At 45.8% G+C, this 21,923-nt stretch overlaps 1 protein-coding gene across 19 annotated transcripts in view; it reads right to left on the reverse strand.

The window, feature by feature from the left end:
* The window catches only part of SLC8A1 (solute carrier family 8 (sodium/calcium exchanger), member 1), a 318,409-nt gene that overhangs the window by 2,646 nt on the left and 293,840 nt on the right, over nt 1-21,923 (reverse strand). For all 19 annotated transcript variants that reach the window (XM_015422421.1, XM_015422434.1, XM_015422426.1 and 16 more), the window contains one exon: nt 13,979-14,254. In XM_015422421.1, the coding sequence (XP_015277907.1) occupies nt 13,979-14,254 (276 nt within the window). The remainder of the gene's footprint in view (nt 1-13,978; nt 14,255-21,923) is intronic.

Genomic DNA, 21,923 nt, shown 5'->3' on the forward strand with positions numbered 1-21,923 from the left:
CAATCGCAGTAACAGCTCTATAGACATGATTTAAGTGTCAGCCCATTATTCAGCGAGGCAAATCAAAGAAATTATTATGCCTATAAAATGTTACTGCAATCTGCTAAGGAATTCAGCTTCCTCAAAAGAGAACTTTATAATGTATCAAATTCACTTTGGTTTTGGATTTAGATCTCACACGGACAGTTTAATTACTCCACTTAATAATGCATTCCACTCAATACCAGCACCACAATTCCAATGTGAGAATATACTGGAGTTCATTTTGCCAGAAACATGTACAATGCAGCCCACCAATGCTTCGTTTGCATAACAGAGAATGTGATGTAACCCAGCTGCCAAGGTGCTATCATTCATGCTAAATGCAACATCATTGCTTATTCTACTTTTCCCAAAGTTTTATTTTACTTAAATGATACTTTAAAGACATGATTTTAACACATTTCTTCCTTCCCTTCATCCTAAGGAACACACAACACTTTAAATTACTCTTCTGCTACAGGTAAATAATTGGCAAAGAGAAACTGTTACATTCCCACCCTTAATTATGTAACTAGAAGAAATTGTTCATTTGCTTTAGTTTTCTAATCACCCCAGTATGGTCACAGGGGACTAAAAAAGATGAAGGATAAAGGACTAGGGGCTGTGGTGCAGGGGCAGACTATCTGCTTTGCATGCAGAAGGTCTCACGTTCAATCCACAGCACCTCTAATTAAAAGAATCAGATAGCAGGTGATGAAGCAAAGACTTCCCTTTAAACTTTAACACTGAAACTGGCCTCCGTGAGGTCCCGGACTCCTCTAAAGCCTTAAACTAGGCACCATTTAAACTTTGTTTTTGTTAATGCCGGGGCGAAGCTCCGCCTATGCTCATACCGCCGACGCTTAAAAAAAAAGGAGGACGAAAAGCCTCAGGCTTCCCCGGCAGCTTTCCAGAGGGGAGGGGGTTGAGGCACCCAGAAGTGACTCAACACCCAACACCGGAGGAGCGATCACACTGGAGGGGGGGGGAATGCTGCTGGAACTGGAGAAGCAGGAAAACACCACTTAGGGACCTGGTATCAAAACACTCCATTTTAAAGGGGGTTTGCGCCGGAAAGTGACAGCTGCGGATGGGAGGCAGATGTTGGCTGTGTGATCGCGCGTGAATAGTCCGTTTCTAACTGGCACGTATACCGGCTCAAATGGCCTGTCTGACCACACCCACAAAGTTTTAGTCAAAGTGTAAACTTTTGTGTGCAAAGCACTTTGAACAAAACTTTGTGGGTCTCAAAGATGCCACTTGGCTCAAACTTTGTTCTGCTGCTTCTGACCAACACGGCTGCCCCACCTGAATCTATTTTCAAGTCTTACCTCATCCATAAACTCACTAGGTAGTCTTCAACAAGCTGCTATTTCCCATCCTCTCCTCGGCATGGATTTAATAATAACCCTTACAAGGTTGAGATAACACACGTGACATGTTTTAATTACTGTATTAATTTGCAAGCATTATTGTTTAAGTTTACATGCCATAGAAATAAATAGGACTAAAGAAATCAGTTTGCACTGCCAGTCCAGCATAAGCACACTATATAGGGCATGTAATTTATAAACTGTATGCTATTGCAGAGAATGGAAATGATTAGAGATGCCCATTCAAGGATTAAACTATAATTTTTAATGTAAGGAAGGTTATTGTCAGGCTAAATGGATATGTAACCTATGTCCTTATTGTTTTAAAATTTTATTTCTGTTAGGGCCTAGGGAGCAAAAGGTCACGGAGCATGGGCAGTTGGTAAAGTTGCTCACATTTTACTAGCTGCAAGAGCCCCAAACCCTCATTCAGTCTGGCCTGCAGTAGGAAAGAGAAGGCTAGAGCTTAACTGAGATAAACTGCTAACTTCTTTGCAGGTATGTGATGGGCCCAGCCAGCAACCAGGGAGAAATTGCATGCCAGAATTTCCCCTTTAGGAGTTGTTATAAAGAAAGGATTTTTCAAGCTGAATTGTGATTAAAGATATGGTTAGGGCTGCTAGGTCCCCCGGGGTGGTGGTGCCTGCTTTAGAGGCCCCCAACCCCTGGCCCGGATTTGACCGCCGGGGGGAACCCCGCCCCCAAAGTGCTGGAATCGGGCTGACGTTCCCCATGCGATGGCCTGGAGGTGACATCATTGTGCCAAGCACATTGTTGGGGGACGCTCTAGCGTTCAGCATTAAAACTCTATGATACCTGGCAACCCTAGATATGGGGGAATTTCACATTACCTAGTTTCTCCCGGTTTCAAGCCGGGAGTCTTCCGTTATGAGTTGAACCGGTACAGGGCTGCCGTTTCACACACGGCTTGCCCCTACCGGAAAGGAACCAGATAAGAAGCGGTTTGGCGTTTCACACACGCACCGCTTTGTAGCAACACACACGGGCACGTCCATCGGGTCCACTTCCACATGGAAACTCGCCTGGCCGATCGAGGTGCCAAGTGGATGTAGCGCCAGCCGTCTTTCCCGCGGAAGCGTCCGGCCCGTCGGAAGAAGCTGGCCCGGGGCTTTGGGGGGGGGTGTTTGAGGAGAACCGAGGCGAAGCGGTGGCAGCGCACGGCCGGCAGTCCTCGGGAGCCGTGGGGGAGCAGGAGCGTGGTTCGTCCACGGCGGTGCTCTCGTCGTCGTCTGCCCGCCTGCCTAGCTCCTCGGCCGTGGTGCAGGGCTCCTCGGCGAAGAAGGCACCACCATCCCTCTTGCGGTCTCAACCTGCGCGCAGGGCAGGGGAGGAAGCTGCGGCGGCGCTGGTCTCTGGCTGTGGCCCGCTGCTGGCCCTCGCTGCCAGCTGCCGCATCTCACTGCCGGCTGGCAGGGCGCTGCCCGGAGGAGCCACAAGTGGGGGGGACACGACGCGCGGCCGGCGCCCGCCTCTCCCTCCTCGCCAGCATGCCGGGCGCCACCAGGGGAGAAAGCGCGCCACAGGGAAGTGTCCCGGGCCCGGCAGCCGGATCCAACGCCTTCCCCGCGCCGCGGCAGCTCAGCCCGCTCGCTGAGAGCCGAGTGCGGAAAATCCTCCAGGGGGCAACGGCTCTGGGCATCCAGCGGGCGCGCCGAGGAAGCGCAATCTGAGGCGGCCGTCCCCTTCTCCGGGTCGCACACTGTCGTTCCTGGTGGCAAGCGAAGCGGCGGCGGCGGCTCCCCCCTTCCGCGGTCTCTCCTTCGGCAGCTGGCGCGGGAAAGGCGCGCAAGCCCGGCTGTCGGCGCTGACTCCTTAGAGGTTCCAGTATAACGTTCAAAAAAAAAAAAAAACCCGCGCGGGCGAAAAAAGCCGGGAAAGAAGTGTATCGGAACCGGGAGAGGGAATGGAAGACTCCTTGGAAGCGGTTGACAAGTAAATCACTTCCCTCCCGGTTCCTATTCGGAACACAGACTTTTGTGTGTGAAATGACAGACCAGAACCCGGTTGAGAATCGGTTCCTTACCGAGAGATAGCCCCTGAAATTCCCCCTGGTTAAAAGTCTTTCCCCCTGACTGAGTCAGTCTGGCCTGCAGCAGGAGAGAGAAGGCCAGAGCATAACTGAGGGAAACTGCTAATTTCTTTGCAGGCCCAAGCCAGAGAAAGGATTCCAGAGCAGTAGCAGGAGCAGCAAGCACTATTGAAGAGCATATGGGAAAGAAGAAACCCTCCATTTCTTTAAGTTAACATTTGGGACTTTCTCTTTTTCCTTGTGCTAACAGATGCCGTTTGCTAAAATTTGCCTTTGTTCTGAGTGCTCTCCCTGAAGGGCAATGAAGAGCCTGTCTTTTCAAATGTTGATATGTTTATAGACATTATCATTCAGTTTTATCTTTAATTGTAAAGTTGCTAGGTTTATGATAAATGTTTGTTATATTTAAAACCATTTAATACCTTGAATGTTTTTTCTTCTATACTTTTAAAGCAATTTCACATTTGTTTGCCGTAAGGGAGCTGTCATATATTGATTTTTTGGGGAAAAACCCATTAGAAAGGGTTACACATATAATCTGCATTTCCCCTTAAGATGAGAGATGACTGCTAGAAACAAAAAATCTCCATGGCTTGTTTTTTTATTTATTTATTGCAAGGCATTCGATTCTGACACTGATTTGTGAATTTGCAATTCAGTCAAACGTCACCACATTCAGCTATAGAATAGGGAAAGTTCCTTCAGCAAGATTCTAGGCCTTAACTAGCTTACAGAAGTGTAAGTAATTTTTAGATAATGTAACATGTTTCATAATGAGTTTGCTCTTTCAAAGCAATGCAAACTGACGTACCAACAAAAAGAGGAGCTTTCTATTTCAACACTCCTTAAAACAGAATTTCATTAGCTGCTCTGGCAGCAGAAGGCAGACACTGATGCTAAATGTCATTTCATTTTCAGGAGCTGGGTCTCCACACCCTGGAAAGTGGTTATACTCTGAAAAAGAATTTTTTAGCATGCTGTGTTTGCTATGGAAGGTTTTGGGGTTGAGTGGAGGAACTCTTGTTTCCAGAGAGAGATAAGAGAAATGGTGCAATATTTTTGGACCAAGTGTTCCTGACAAAACATGGAAACTTTTTCTCATGCAGAATTAAGACTGCACAGTTCTCACGCATATGGTTTTATAAACTCGATCCACAGAACAGAGTGGCACCAGTGTGTCAGAGAATGTGCAAAGTCTAAACATCTCTGCCTTCTCTTTATGCTGGCACAGATCCAGCATCCACAGGTCTCACAAAATGGCCTATCCATCACAAGAAATCCTTTCAAATATTCCAATCAAGTCACTAGCTTTATCACAGTAATCCTGACAACACACTTGTAGGGGAGGTAAGTGCTATTATTGTCCATGCTTTGTGGGGGGTGACACCACCTCAGTGACATGGACGCTCCTGCAGTATGTGTTCATCCTTTATGCCTCTGGTAATGTCAGGAATCCATGCTCACATATGGACAATGAAATGACCCCCTTCTCACAGCAGTGTCACCCCTCCTTGAAACAGGCCACACTGGTGTAGGAGCTAGCTGTAATCTTGGACTCTTCTCTTGCAATCCCAGACATTACCAGTGTACAGAATGAAAGACACAAGCTGCAGTGGCTGAGGTAATGTCAAAAGTGAGCTCCAGCTTATGTTTGAATGAGGTAAGATTTGAACTGTGGTGGCCATCATCATAGTCTCTGTGCAGTCTTACATGAAAGCTACATGTGAAAGGCTCCAGGGCTTGTAGGTGCACAAGGTGCTTCCTTCCTCCCTTAACATTTTTTCCTACTTCTGTCCCATGAAGAGGAAGGGGTGCACCCCTTTCCCAATAGGCCTCTCTTTGTCACAGTGAGGGAAAAAAGTTTCTGAGTGCATTACTTCAAAGGAGCAGAAGGCCATAAAAAACCAACAGAAGCAAGCAGAAGAAATTTTGGTTCACATAACACATGTTTATCACTTTGAAAACCAAGTAAAGACCTGCATATGTGAATGCAACACCACACATCTAACACCACAGACAGAGTTTTCATATCACTCTACATCAGATATACATTTACTACGGAAATACAACGAGCCTTGCATTCGAGGTGGGGAGGGACTGAGGGGCATTTCCTGACAGGAACAATGTGATGAAGGACTGGAAATCTCCAGTTTTGGCCGAGGTTATGAAGCTATGAAGAACAGCTATTTCACTAGGTAGGGAGAAACATTTTGAAGAATAACCAACGAGGACTTTGGTTCACAAATGAACTGATGAGGCACCTGTGGTTTAATTAAGGCTAAAGACCTTGAGATGACTTGTCTGAAGTAGTAGCCTCTCCCCTTAATGTCATCCAGAACTTCCTCAATAGCTCCTTTGACAAGGACCTCCTGAATCTATGAGCCCCTGAGGAGGAATTTAATGGCGTAAGCCTGCTAGATTACTTCTGAAATAATCGCCTCACTTTTCTTTTCCATTTCACAGCCCTCTCCAAATCAAGTTAATGAATATGATCAAAAATACAGAACCCCAAATGTAGAGCCTTATGCTCTACTTCCTAGCCATCCCCATCCTCCTGGGGGTATGGCCAGCCTCAAAGCTGGATGTCCTGTGTCCGCCCCCCCAGAGCCCTTTAAGGAGGACTTCCCTTTTGGTCATGTTGGGAACCCACCCTGCACAACCTGTGCTATGTTCCCCAGGCAGTGACTAAACACCAGCAGCCAGCTGTGATGGTTTTAACAGTGCAAACAAGCATACACAGTAAATATATTATTTGCTTTGGGGAAGGTGAAAATCCCAGGGCCTATCAACCAATGAGCTCTGGGTAACATTTTTTTTCTGGGCCCTTCTTTATGATTTGCTGTAGTCAGAGAGGGCGTTGCTGAATGCCAAGGACCTCTTCAGTGTGCTCCTTTCAATCTGAGCTGCATGCCAGAGACAAGCCTGCAGCCCTCAGGTCTGCATTTCCCACCCATTCTGTGAGGGGCTGACCTCTGGGTATGGGCCACAGAAAGCTGCTAGAGGGCTGGCTAGATGACAGGCAGTGCTAGGCCCAACTGCCCCAAATCATCCTTGCTTCCCCCTCCCTCCCACCCAGGCACAAATCCTCCCCCCAGCCCATGGTTGGGAGCCTGTCTTCTTAATCTATGCAGCAAATGGTCTGACAGCACCTGATTTCCTAGAAGCGTTGAAACTAAGCCTGAGCCCAGCTAAGCTGGACGGGAGACTGCTGTAAGAGTAATAGAAATCACTCTGAGCTTTCTGAAGGAAGAGTGAGACATCATCAGTAGCAACTATATTTGGGGGAAGTAAATACTTTGATCCATTCTGTAGTACATTACATCCTTATTATCTGGACAGGCTTTGGGATACCTAACACATTCTAATGACTTTTAAATCCGGGAAAACAACAATGGTGCTCAACTGGTTTGCTGTGCCATAGGTTTACATGGAACCCACACAGTGAACTCAGATAGAGAGGAGATTCAAACCCAATTCATATGTGACTACACCATATCTGACAAGTCCTGTATGTGTGACATATGTAGAGAGACAAATCAATGGGTATAGAGGGATAGGGGGAGTGCTGTCCCTACTCATGACGACTGAATGAGCAGGCCCTGTATACACCCATGTGTATTTACCTGAATGTAGGCCTAGCACAAGTGTGCCGGCTCCTACTCCCCCCATATGCATGTTGGCTTGTCTCTACATATGCCATGCCTAAAGGGCTACTAGGTAGCTGAAAACCCACAGCATCCCCTCAGTATAGGCAACTGGCTACTGAGCAAAGGCCCTAGGAAATGCATCAGCTTATTTCCTTGTGGCCAACCTCCATGCACATACTCTCCTGCTCTGATCTGTGGCTTGTCCAGCTATCTTGTGGCCAGTGACCTTGGCTTTGATTCTTCACGTCTGTTATAAAAGGTGCTGTCATCTTTTTTTTTTTTAAAGGCTTCTGTTCGGTGCCTTTAACAACAGTTTAATGTGCATATTATAATAAGAGAACATAAGAGAAGCCAATGTTGGATCAGGCCAATGGGCTACCCAGTCCAACACTCTGTCACGCAGTGGCCAAAAATACCAGGTGACATCAGGAGTTCCACCAGTGGGTTCAGGACACTAGAAGCCCTCCCGCTGTTGCCCCCCCTCCCCAGCACCAAGAATACAGTGCATCACTTGCCCCAGACCAAGAGTTCCTTGTGGCTAATAGCCACAATGTTTATCCAATTCTCTCTTGAAGCTGTCCATGCTTATAACTGCTGCCACCTCCTGTGGCAGTGAATTCCATGTGTTAATCACTCTTTGGGTGAAGAAGTACTTCCTTTTATCTGTTCTAACCCAACTGCTTAGCAATTTCATTGAGTGCCCACGAGTTTTTGTATTGTGAGAAAGGGAGAAAAGTACTTCTTTCCTTACCTACTCTATCCCATGCATAATCTTGTAAACCTCTATCATGTCACCCCTCACTTGTCGTTTCCCCAAGCTAAAGAGCCCCAAGTGCTTTAACCTTTCTTCATAGGGAAAGTGTTCCAACCCTTTTATCATTCCAGTTGCCCTTTTCTGTACTTTTACCAATGCTATAATATCCTTTCTGAGGTGTGGTGACCAGAATTGCACACAGTATTCCAAATGAGATTGCACCATCAATTTATACAGGGGCATTATGATACTGGCTGATTTGTTTTCAATTCCCTTCCTAATAATCCCCAGCATAGTGTTCTTGGTCAGTCTCCACCAGTTCAGGCTCCATCATCATGTATTTATAATCAGGATTTTTGGCCCCAATGTGCATCACTTTGCACTTGACCACACTGAACCCCATTTGCCACGCTGACGCCCACTCGTCCATCCTCGACAGATCATTTTGGAGTGCCTCACAATCCTCCCTTATCTTCGTGCCATGAAATCTTAACCTGCTCATTGCTACATGCCAAGCTGCAGTTAAAGATAAAGGAGCAGCCAAGGCTGTTCTTTCCCCTCTTCCTAGCCCAACTGAAACCCTAGCGAGAACTGCTGCATCTGCCCATCTCCTCTTCTGGGGCTACCTGAAATCGTCCTGGCTGAAGCGTACGAAGTGCTTTGAACATTCCTTAAAGAGTTATACAAAGGTCATAAGTATTATCAGGATGGGATTACTTCCGAGGATTTCTCTTCTCCCTGCTTCTGCTGTGAAAAACAATACAGAAAGGAAGAGGCGGCAAAACTTTACAGGAGCATGGTTATCACCAGAGCTCACTGAAAATCAAAGAGAATCAGGCAAGATTTGCCTCCCCCCACCATGGCCCTAGCTAACAATTAGTCCCATAGACTCAGGCTAATTAAACCATCTGAGCATTTGACGTCAAACAAGAATTTCAGAGAACACATTGCATTTTTAAGTATAAACAAGCTGCACAGCTTTTCAGAAGCAGCAAAATCTCTTTTTGAACCATCAAAGTTAAACCTGGTGTCATCAAACAGTGCTAGATGTAGGAGGGGGAAATAAGGCTTAATTGCCAGAGAAACAGGCAAAGTACTGATTGAATGAAATTTTAAAAAGAGTGAAGTGCTAATAAAAACAAGAAGGGGGCATGCAACCCACCAGGAACATCGGAGCGGACCACTTTCATTTCAGTGAGGCTTGTTCAGGAAAAAAACTTTGTATGCTGCACTTAAATAGCTCTGCAATACTGAGGACCACCATTCTGGCTTGCTTTTTTTTACAAAACAGACATTTCAATTATATGGCCAGCACATGGACAGATATTAAATTAAAGCTCAGCTACTGAATTAAAGCTTAGCTACAGAATTTGTGGCTGCAGTACAACTGTACATATGCGTGAGGGAGAGCTTTGCCCTTGGGATGAGAACAGGTTGCAGTTGCTTCTCCACTGCAGTTGCTTCCACTGCTAAAGAGGCAAACAGCATTTCAGCTTAGATTTAAAAAAAATAGTAGCTTGCCCTTTTCAGCATGCACAGGAAACTTCAAAGAAATGTGTGGCTCGTCATTATTTTTCTCTATTGCTTCCATTCTTGATGACCAGCTTGGAGTGCATCAGGCACCACTAGTGGTCTTCGAACTAAGCTTAAGTCACCACGCCCAGTGACTTTTTACACTGGAAAAGTGAGGAGGATTTGAATGGTATATTTTCTGTTAACACAGCCTTTTGCATGTCATTCCCTTGAATGTAACAGATGGCAGCGTATGGATGGTGGATAAGAGTCATCTTGAGATATGTGTAAGTGAGAGATGTAAAGATAAGTGTAAGTGAGAGATGTAAAAGTGATTGCACCACTTGGGAACAGTGATCATAATGTTGTTGAGTTCAACATTTGTATAAATAGGGAACTGGCCAAAAAGACTGACACAACCACTTTTAACTTTAAAAGGGGTAACTTCTCTGATATGAGAGGACCTGTGGGGAGGAAACTGAAAGGAAAAGTAGAAAGGGTCAAAACCATTGGGGAAGCTTGGAAACTATTTAAAACTACGATCCTAGAAGCTCAAAAAAAAAATATTCCGCAGGTTAGGAAAGGCACAAACAGGTATAGGAAAAAGCCTGCATGGTTAACAAACAAAGTAATGGAAGCTGTAAAAGGTAAAAAGGATTCCTTTAAGCAGTGGAAAGCTAGTAGGGTTGCCAAGTCCCGCAAACTCACCAGCGGGGGAGGCTCCGATGGGTCCGGGAGCCGGCTCTGGATGCGCGCGCTATATGCCATATGGTTCCCCCCCCCGACGATCTGGGCCACGCCCCCAACATGAGCGATGTGGCTGCGTCACCTCTGGTGACACAGCTTTGGGGGGCGGAGTTCCCCCCGGGGCCCGATTCGGCTGCGGCGGAAATCGGGCCTCCAAAGCGGGGTTTCCCCGCCTCCCGCCCCCACTTGGCAGTCGTAAAAGCTAGTCAGAGTGAGGCTGATAAAACAGAACACAGGCTATGGCAAATAAAATGCAAGTCTGTGGTCAGGCAGGCAAAAAGGGAATATGAGGAGCATATAGCAAAAAACATAAAAACCAACAATAAAACTTTCTTCAAATACATTAGAAGCAGCCAGGGAGGCAGTGGGGCCCTTGGATGACCAAGGGGTAAAAGGAGTACTGAAGGATGATAGGGAAATGGCTGAGAAGCTAAATGCATTGTTTGCCTCTGTCTTCACTGTGGAAGATGAGAAGTGCTTGCCCACTCCAGAACCACTGATTTCGGGAGGGGTGTTGAAAGACCTGAGTCAGATTGAGGTGACGAGAGAGGAGGTCCTAAAACTGATAGACAACTCAAAAACTGATAAATCACCAGGCCCAGATGGCATACATCCGAGAGTTCTGAAAGAACTCAAATGTGAACTTGTAGATCTCCTGACAAAGATATGTAATCTTTCCTTAAAATCTGCCTCCATTCCTGAGGATTGGAAGGTAGCAAATGTCACTCCCATCTTTAAAAAGGGTTCCAGAGGAGATCCGGGAAATTACAGGCCAATCAGTCTGACGTCGATACCGGGTAAATTGGTGGAAACCATTATTAAGGAAAGAATTAGTAGGCACATAGATGAACAAAACCTATTGAGGCAGACTCAGCACGGTTTCTGTAAGGGAAGATCTTGTCTCACTAACCTGTTAGTGTTCTTTGAGGGGGTGAACAAACATGTGGACAAGGGGGATCCAATAGATATTATTTACCTTGACTTCCAGAAAGCTTTTGATAAAGTTCCTCATCAAAGGCTCCTAAGTAAGCTCAAAAATCATGGGATAGAAGGACAAGTCCTTTTATGGATCAAAAACTGGCTAATTCATAGAAAACAGAGAGTGAGTATAAATGGGCAATTTTCTCAGTGGAGGGTGGTAAGCAGTGGGGTACCGCAGGGATCAGTACTTGGTCCACTGCTTTTTAACTTGTTCATTAATGATTTGGAGATGGGAGTAAGCAGTGAAGTGGCTAAATTTGCGGATGATACAAAGTTGTTCAGGGTGGTGAAAACCAGTGAGGATTGTGAGGCACTCCAAGGGGATCTGTCAAGGATGGGCGAGTGGGCGTCAACATGGCAAATGGGGTTCAATGTGGCCAAGTGCAAGGTGATGCACATTGGAGCCAAAAATCCTAAATATAAATACACATTGATGGGGTCTGAACTGGCAGAGACTGAGCAAGAGAGAGATCTTGGAGTTGTAGTGGATAACTCACTGAAAATGTCGAGACAGTGTGTGACTGCAATAAAGAAGGCCAATGCTATGCTGGGGATTATTAGGAAGGGTATTGAAAACAGATCAGCCAATATAATAATGCCCCTATATAAATCAATGGTGAGACCTCATTTGGAATACTGTGTGCAGTTCTGGGCACCACACCTTAAAAAGGATATTATAGCTTTGGAAAAAGTGCAGAAAAGGGCAACTCGAATGATAAAAGGGTTGGAACACTTTCCCTATGAGGAAAGGTTAAAGCGCCCCTATATAAATCAATGGTGCGACCTCATTTGTAATACCGTGTGCAGTTCTGGTCACCACACCTTAAAAAGGATATTATAGCTTTAGAAAAAGTGCAGAAAAGGGCAACTCAAATGATTAAAGGGTTGGAACACTTTCCCTATGAGGAAAGGTTAAAGCGCTTAGGGCTCTTTAGCTTGGAGAAACGATGACTGAGGGGAGACATGATTGAGGTTTATAAGATTATGCATGGGATAGAGCAGGTAGAGAAAGAGGTACTTTTCTCCCTTTCTCACAATACAAGAACTCGTGGGCACTCCATGAAATTGCTGAGTGGTCAGGTTAGAACGGATAAAAGGAAGTACTTCTTCACCCAAAGAGTGATTAACACATGAAATTCACTGCCACAGGAAGTGGTGACGGCTACAAGCATGGACGGCTTCAAAAGGGAATTAGATAAGCATATGGAGCAGAGGTCCATCAGTGGCTATTAACCACAAGGTATAGATAGGGGCTCTGGGGCAAATAATGCTCTGTCTTCTTGGTGCTAGGGGGGGTCAACCGTGGGAGGGCTTCTAATGTCCTGGCCCCACTGGTGGACCTCCTGATGCCACTGGTATTTCTGGCCACTGTGTGACACAGAGTGTTGGACTGGATGGGCCTTTGGCCTGATCCAACATTGGCGTCTCTTATATTCTTATGTCCCATTTATTATAGGAGAGTTTCCTAGTGGATTATGCCAAACAGACAAAACAAGAGAGATTTCTACTAAAGAGCAATGTGAAGCCTATATAGTGTGACAGACAATCTCATCCAACATAATCTAGAGTAAATCTGCTGACTATACCTGATACCACACATTCCAGATCATATTGTGGTATTATGGCCCCATTCACACGGAGGATTTGCCATGGGAGAGCAACGAGTGCATGCCGGATTTTCCAGGCGCGATCACACCGCAACATCTGGGAAGCGTAGTGCACCAATGGCTAACCCGTGGCTTCTCGCTGAAGATGCGGAGTAAAAAACTACCACATACGATGTACTAGTTTTTGGAAAACGCGGGGCAAGGGCGTCTGATCGCGTTTCCGCTAGAAACCGATGGCATCTGGCATCCGCCCATGTCCCGTTGCAAACTGGATTTTTTAAAAAGTCTCCACAGGATGCGCACAAACGATCATGCACATGCGCAAACTTCGGTGAAACAAAAAAAAATTCCTGTTTGCCACGGAAGCGCCGCTGCATGATTGCCGGTGTGATCGCGCCATGCCACTTCTTTGCCGCGCTGCAGACTAGCCGTGTGATTGGCACCTAACGGCCTAACCCCAGGACTTCGACGGGACGTCTGATCGGGCTGCTGTGCGTTACTTTGTTCCGGGGCAAACAGCCACGCTTCCCCCCCGCATTTTCCAGCCCGTGTGACTGGGGCCTCTGTAGCTTTTTATCTACAGCAAATAGCACCCCCAGGTTCCACTCTAATAACTGCTATTGTTCTTTGATAACTTGTTTCCTGTACATTCTTCTAAGAATGCAAATGGAAGCTCACGTTTATTGCAAGCCAAGATATAAACTGGTGCAAAAATACGCAAACTCCATTCAGTTTTCCCCTCTGCAATGCATTAAAACTGATCTTAATTAAAACTGACCAAGTTTTATCTGAACTATCTATTTGTATGAATGTCTGTGAGACCTTTCATAAGGATGGAGTCCTGGGGGGTTGTAAATTGGGCAGCCTGAGGACCCTGGATGGTGAGAACAGTATCTTTTCTGACAGGGTGGAGAAATACTTAATCACTGCTATAAAAAATAGCAATGCAAAGGAAATGTAGTCTTCAAGGTCATAGTATCCAAGTGCGAGATGCAGTCTTTGAGCCACAACCAGATGAATCCTTCTGGTTTAAGTAAGGCTATTTGTGAATAAATGGATCAAGGTGTGCAGCCTGCTTACTCTGGAGAAGTCCAATTGATTGTAAAGGAAATGTTTTGTTAACCAAACCTTACAAGCTGCGTAAACCTCCAGCCCAGATGGAGAATCCTGGATTGTTGCCAGGCCTCCACGGATCCTTAGCACAAAGTATAGTACGATGACATGAAAAATACTGGCAGGGAATTAAATTATTATGACCATGTTATTAGTATATATATTTTTTTTACCTGGCACAGAAGTTCCTAGTGCAACAAATACCACTGCAGTTACTGAATCCTTCAGGCCAATGGTGCAGCCAAAATGGGATGCCAAGTCCCCGATGAACGCTGTCAGGAGACCGATCATTAAGATGGATACAACAAAACAAGCCCAACCGTTCCAGTAGTCCGTGGGGGGGACAAAGGCAAAAAGGACTTTCCAGAAGACGGTCAGAAAGTGCATCACATAATCGAAGCAGGAGGGCAGCTTCTCTTCCCCACATTCATCATCGTCGTCATCCTCACCTGGAAAGCAAACAGTACCAGAAAGTGAGTGGGTGAGTGAGAGAGAGAGCAAGAGAGATCAGTGGAAAGTTGCTTTTTTATTTCTGGCCACCTAGAGCTGGTACATACAGCCACCATATTTATGGTGTACACTTCCGTGATAGCAAGGCTACGGAAAGTCTCGTATGAGATCTTGGAAGAGATCTTAGAAGAGACTGGAATGGACAACCATTTACTAGATGGGTGAACGGTCTTATGCAGAATAAGGCAGTTTTATATGATTATATAAGGTTTTATTATTTTTATACAAGGAAGCTGCTGGTGCTGGCTCAAGAAATGTTGGTGGCTATCATGGAAAAACAAAAATGCACCCTCCCATATCCGATAACCACAGCACACACAGAGTGTCCCCCAAAGGTGATGGCACACATAAATCCATGTGTTGTTGATGTAATGAAGCACTCCATTGAAGGGATTGGTTTATGCTCCAGTTAGCTTTTAACATTTCACAAAATCAGAGTTATAACTCCCAACCATTGCATTTTAAAGGATCAAGAGCATTTGCTCCATTCACAGTTTAAAATTGGGCCCAAATGAAAGAGCCTAAAGGGGTCGAGTGATTGAGTGGTACTGAAACCTTCCTTACAGCAACATGTATTCCTGCTGTCCCAACACTTCCAGTAACTTTCCCCTCAGCTGAGCTCCATTCTGTATCAGACCACTTTTGCTAGTCCCCTGTGCTATGTGAGCCTTCTGTCCTCCGAAGATGTGGCTTACCAGAGCAACTCTATTGTTCCCTGCTCACAAGTTTCAATTCCTTATCCAGAAGACCATATGTTTTTTCTCCATTACCAATATCTATTTGGAAGGAGTCTTCAATAAACAAGGTTTTGTGGCAGAACTTTTTGTTTCCTCAGTGGATGCAATTTTAGTTCTTGATGCATTGTTGAGTATAAACTGATGTAATCTTATAAAAGCGAGGAGCCAGAGAGCACTGGACATCTGTTAAAGCCTGAAGCATTCAGGTGTCCTTGTTATGTGGCTGCCACGTTTTCTCAGGAAGGCAATGATCCCTTTTAAAGGGATGAAAGAAAAATACCATTCTCTTGTAATCAGAGGCACTTGCACAGAAAGATACTGGCCTTTTCTGAAATACACATGACATAAATACTTCTCCTGCATACCTACATTATCCAACCGATCTCTTGTTCTCATTTCTCCTTATTATAGAAAAACAAATCCCGGTAGCAGGTCCATAATATGATTTCTTTCCAAAATTTAAACCCTGCCTTTCTGCTCTTACCAGGGCCATCATGGCAGAGAACATATTAAAAATACGCATAATATCAACATGTCTTAAAAACCATTAAAACTAACCAAAACACATAATTAAACAATTTAAACCAAGCTAAAATACACATTCAAAAACATAAACACAACAATTAAAACATAGGACAGGAAGGAGGGATTACTGAGGGAAGGTCAGACAGAACAAAAAAGTCTTCTCCCACCGGTGGACAATGGCAACAAAAGGTGAGTTTCTCTGGAAAAACAGTTCGTGAGTTTTAATGCCACAAGCTATAATATTGTGCTGTGGCCTCCTACTTCATTTGGAAGGTCAATCTAAATTGATGAGGACATTGCAAAATCCAAAGTCCATATTGGTTAAAGCTGAAACTATATATTGTGAGGCAAACATGGGGCTCCCAAGCCTGTGTGTGTCACGAAACAGTAATGCTGCAGGGGTGGGCCATCTGCAGGGGGAAACTGGTGGATGGGATGGGCTACTTCACCCTTTCCCCTGCCAGCCAGTAGGGTTAAGCATTTCCACATTTGCCAAGTCTCTCCTGCCAACTCCCCAGCCATGTGTTAAAGCTAAAGCACAAATGCGTTTTCCTAAATATCTCTCTGCCAGTCATTAAATGTATTATGTAATCATAATATATTAAAATATAAAGTTCGTAATAATAAAAAGGTTTGTTCTCAAGCTACGGAAATAAGTTCATCTTTTTTAGGAAGGATGTTGACAAGCTCGAGTGTGTCCAGAAGAGGGCAACCAGGATGGTGAGAGGGTTGGAATCCAGGTCTTATGAGGAAAGGCTGAAAGAGTTGGGTATGTTTAGTTTGGGAAAGAGAAGGCTTAGAGGGGACATGATTGCAGTCCTCAAATATTTGAAGGGCTGTCATGTAGAAGATGGAGTAGATCTCTCTTGCTCCGGATTGCAAGACTAGATCTAACGGCTAAATATCAGGAGAAACTTCCTAACTGTAAGAGTGGTTGAGTAGTGGAACAGTCTGCCTTGGGAGGTGGTGGATGCTCCTTCGCTGGATGTTTTCAAGTGGAGGCTGGATGACCATATTTTGGGTATGTTGTAGGGCTATCTTTTGGCAATGCTCCTGCAGAGTGCAGGGGGTTGGACTAGATGACCTGCAACATCCCCTCCAACTCTAACATTCTATGATTCTATCTGCCACTCTAACATTCTATGATTCTATCTGCCCACCAATTTGTTATCTAGCCAAGAGAGTCAATCTCCACCTTTGCCATTCTGGAATATAATGCAATACAGGCATGGCAACCTGGAATTTATTTAATTATTTAAAACATTTATAAGATGCCTTTCCTCCTTATGGACATCAAGACAGCTTGCAATATAGATAAAATACATAAAACCCAAACTTTAAGATCACAGTTGAGGACTGCTAGTAAATTAACCAAATGTGGCCCTACAGAAAACGGTCTTCAATTGCCTCCTAAAGATGTGTGGGGGTCAGGTGCACCTTCCTGGGAGGCTGCCACTGAAAAGGCCCTCTCTTCAATACCCACCAAATGAGCTTCTTTGATTGATAGGACAGATAGTTGGGCCCTCCCCTGCAATCTTAATTCCTGGGCAGGAACATATGGGTTAGGGATGCCAGCGTTCAGGTGGGACCTGGGGATCCCCTGGAATTACACCTCTTCTCCAGACTACAGAAATCAGTTCCCCTGAAGAAAATTGATGTTTTGGAGAATGAGCTCTATGGCACTTACCCCACTGAGGTCTCTGTCCTCCCCAGGCTCCACCCCCCAAATCACCAAGAGTTTCCCAGCTAGGTCTGGCAACCCTACACACCCATCCCCCTCCAGTGGCCAGGGGGGACCTGGCAACCCTAAGTCCCAAATCATGTACAGCTTTAAAGGTCAAAACCAACACCTTGAATTGGGCTTGGAAGTGGATCGGTAACCAGTGTAATTGCTGTAGTATTGGGGCTACATGCTCCTGAAATGAAATTACCATCACTGTGAAGTAATGAAGCACAGAAATTCTGACTCTTTCTTCATTGTACAGAACAAAGGGAACTAGAGCTGGGTATTATTCCTTCCAGTCATGCCAGGGCCCTTCAGTAATTGACTAGGTCACAGCAAATGAAGAAAACATTTACTTCTTACTAAGGAGAGAAGTAAGACACACCCTGTATCTTTCGCTCAATATTTCTGCAAATTTAAAGGCCAGAGATTTTCTTGCAGCTCCAGTCCCATCTGGCAGTGCACATTTACATCTTGGTTCTCTCCTTAATAACTAATGAGGAGTAGCATACCTAAGGGATAATATGGCAAGTGTTAAGAGAAGAAATACCACATAGGACGGCACATTGCAATGATGTGCACTCAAGCACTACCCCTCTGTATGATGGTGCTAAACTGCTAGCATAGTTTCAGATTTTCCCAGGTCCATATATTCCAGGATTATGAGATGCCTGTCCCGAGATCAGAGTGCACTGGGGGTAAGAGCTTCTTTAAAATGCTTTAAAAGGATTTAAAGCATTATGGTTTAAAGTACTTTTAAAAAAACCTACATTAACACAACCTTTGTGCTAATAAATTGAGTCACCCTCCCAGCTCTGCTTGGAAGCCTTTTCATGTTAAATTCTGCCAAAGTGCTTTATGGGGAGAGATGGAGAACCAGGACAACAAAAATCCATTAAGCGAATCAAAAACATGCCACTAGGAATAATTTACTGTATAGGTATATATTAAGAGATCAGTGCCAAGTCTTAGTTGAACGACTCCTTGGGCATTAAGAAGCTAAAGTTGGCCCAAATGTGTGAATACATTATGGAGCATAGCATGCATTCCTTCGAAGTGAGGTCCCCAGCACAAGAAGCTGCTGAGGATCCCATGGATACAAAAGACCCTTATGTGAAGAGGATGGGTGCCAGGTAAGCTCTCCTTGAGAGCTTCTCATTTTAATCACCATTGAGCCAGCTCTCCTGTAAGTCAGCTCTTTCCAAATGAATTAACATAACTGAAAATCAAGTTAGTGAAAAGCTGAATAAGGCTGAAAATCACAAGGGCCAGTTTGGTGTAGTGGTTAAGTGCGCGGACTCTAATCTGGGAGAACTGGGCTTGATTCCCCACTCCTCCACTCGCACCTGGCTGGATGACCTTGGGCAAGCCATAGTTCTGATAAGAGCTGTTCTTGAAAAAGAGCAGTTTCTGTCAGAGCTCTCTCAGTCCCACCTACCTCACAGGGTGTCTGTTGTGGGGAGGGGAAGGGAAAGGAGTTTGTAAGCCGCTCTGAGACTCCTTTGGGTAGTGAAGGGCGGGGTATAAATCCAATATCTTCTTCTTCTTCCTGCTATTTTTAAAATTTCCATCATTCCAAAGATCCACCAAGACAGATCACAAGATTATCAGGAAGCAAAAATTAATGTATTATAAATAGAATTAAACAGCCATTATCAGCTTAAAACTAGAAAGACAGGTTGCTTACCTGTAACTGGTGATCTTCGAGTGGTCATCTGTGCATTCACACCCTTGGGATACACTGCGCCTGCGCTGAACCTTCTCGGTACCGATAGCTAGCAAAAAGGGATTTTCGCGCCTCTCCCAGGTCACGCGCCGACTCCACTGCGCATGACCAAGGAGGGGCACGCAGATCCCGCCAGTTCCTTCTGACCGCCGCCCAACAGCCTTCAAAGAAACAAGATGAAGGGCCGAGAGCAGAGGGGAAGGAGGGCGGGTGGTGTGAATGCACAGATGACCACTCGAAGATCACCAGTTACAGGTAAGCAACCTGTCTATCTTCTTCGTGGTCTCTGTGCATCACACCCTTGGGAGAATAGCAAGCAATAACTCTTACCTGGAGGAGGGGCCGAGGCCCTACACCTGCGCCGTCTGCAAAATAGACCGACCCAACGCCACACGACGAGTAGACCGGACATCAAGGGCATAATGCTTCACGAAGGTGAGCGGAGTAGCCCAAGTCGCAGCGTTGCAGATGTCCTCCAATGGCATACCTCTCATGAAAGCTGTAGAAGCCGCTACCGCCCTGGTAGAGTGGGCGCGAAGCTGACCTGGAAGAGGTTTCTTAGCCAAAGCGTAACACAGTTTGATCACTTCCACGATCCATCTAGACAGAGTCTGGGAAGAGATCTTCTTGCCCCGTGCGGGCATACTGTGAGCCACAAACAAAGCTGGAGACTGGCGAAAAGACTTAGTTCTGCCCAAATAAAATAGCAACGCTCTCTTAACATCCAGAGAGTGCAATTTCCGTTCCTCTTCATTAACGGGAGACGGAAAGAACGATGGCAGAACTATATCTGAGCGTAAATGAAATTCCGAAACGACTTTTGGCAGAAAGGAGATATCCAAAAACAACGATACTCCATGTGGGGAAAAACTCAAATATGGTGGATCACACCTTAGAGCAGACAACTCGCTGACTCGACGAGCAGAAGTAATGGCCACCAAAAACGCAGTTTTGAGCGATAACAACTTCAGAGAACACGTGGCCAACGGTTCAAAGGGTTTACCCATCAAAAAACGCAAAACTAAAGCCAAATCCCAGGCCGGAGTCGGAAGACGACGAGGAGGGTACAGGCGAATAAGACCCTTACAAAACTGTTTCGTCTGGGGGTGCGAGAAAACTGAAAAGCCATCAATAGATGGATGAAAAGCCGACACCGCAGCTAAATACACCTTAACTGAAGAAAAACTGAGTCCCAAGTCCATTCTGGACAAAATAAACGCAAAAATAGACCTCAAATCCACTGGCGGAGGAGGTAAATTGGAAGCACTCAGGTACTGTAGGAATAAATCCCACTTCTTTGCGTAAGACGTCCTAGTAGACAGTTTACGACAATTCAACAGGACCTCATTGATACGGTCATCCATCACTGAAAGCGTATTTCCCATAGAGTCAACTTGAGACTCAGAGGATCGTAGTGAAGGACCTGGCCTTCCTGAGCTTGGAGGAGATCCAACTCCTGCGGGAAGTGTACGAAGGATCCCTTGGCTAACCGCAGCAGTGTCGGAAACCACACCTGCCGAGGCCACCAGGGGGCTACCAGGAGACAATGGGGCTTGTCCTGTTGTATTTTCACAAGCACCCTGTGGAGCAGCGGAATCGGAGGAAATAGGTATAGAAAGTCGTGAGCCCACGACATCAACAGACCGTCCCCCATTGACAGAGGGTCCAACCCCGCTCTGGAGCAAAACCTGGGACACTTCTTGTTCAATCGAGTTGCAAAAACATCGATGTGGGGATGTCCCAGATGTTGAAAAAGAGGAAGGAGATACTTTGAGTTCAACTCCCATTCGTGGTCCGATGCTCCCCCTCTGCTCAGGAAATCCGCTTGTTGGTTCAAAGTTCCTGGCAGATGGGCAGCTTGGAGAGTGATGTTCCAATGAAGGCACTCTTCCCATATGTCCATAGCTAGCCTGCAAAGGGACCTGGACACGGTCCCGCCCTGGCGATTGATATAAGCCATCGCAGTTGTGTTGTCCGTAAAAATCAACACAGCTTTTCCTACAACCTGTCTGAGTAAGGATCTGAGGGCAAATTTTACGGCCAGCAGTTCCAGATAGTTGATATGATGACTCTTCCAAAGGGGTTGCCATGGAGCACCCACACAAGTGTCGTCTGTATGAGCACCCCAACCCCACAGGGAGGCATCTGTGGTGATGGACATTACGGGAACGATCGGTTGGAACGGTGCACCCGCCAACAGATTGGTGTCCACGAGCCACCACTGCAGGGAGACGAGGACCTGCGGAGGCACTACCAGTTGAAGGCTCGGAGGATGGATGGAAGGGCGAAATTTCTTTAGAAACCACAGCTGCAACGGGCGCATGCGAAGGCGTGCATATTCGATCACGGAAGTGGTGGCTGCCATGAGACCCAAGATCCGCTGAATGTGGACCGCTGATGTCACGTTGGACTGGAACAAACGTTGAATTTCCAGACGAATGGTATCTGCCCGTTGGCGAGGAAGGTACGCCCGAGTGGCTAGGGAGTCTATGACAGCTCCTATGAACTGCACGCGAGTTGCAGGTTGCAGCATGGATTTCTGTAAATTCACCAGAATTCCAAGGGAGGATAGGACCGACAATGTGATGGTGATGTGCTGAAGGAGACATTCTCTTGAATCTGCCACCATCAACCAGTCGTCTATATACGGAAAGATCTGAATGCCCTGAAGGCGAAGATGAGCGACGACAACCACCATTACCTTCGTAAAAACCCTGGGGGCGGTAGAGAGCCCGAATGGAAGGGCTTTGAATTGGTAATGGTCCTCCCCGACTGCGAATCTGAGGAACTTTCTGTGACGAGGATGGATGGAGACGTGAAAATAAGCGTCTTTGAGATCTAAAGTGACCATCCAAGTCCCTGGAGACAGGAGTGGTAAAATGCTTTGCAACGTGGTC

The sequence above is a fragment of the Gekko japonicus genome, unplaced genomic scaffold, assembly GCF_001447785.1.
Source record: "Gekko japonicus isolate JY-2015 unplaced genomic scaffold, Gekko_japonicus_V1.1 scaffold1129, whole genome shotgun sequence".
Classification (NCBI taxonomy): Eukaryota; Metazoa; Chordata; class Lepidosauria; order Squamata; family Gekkonidae; genus Gekko; species Gekko japonicus.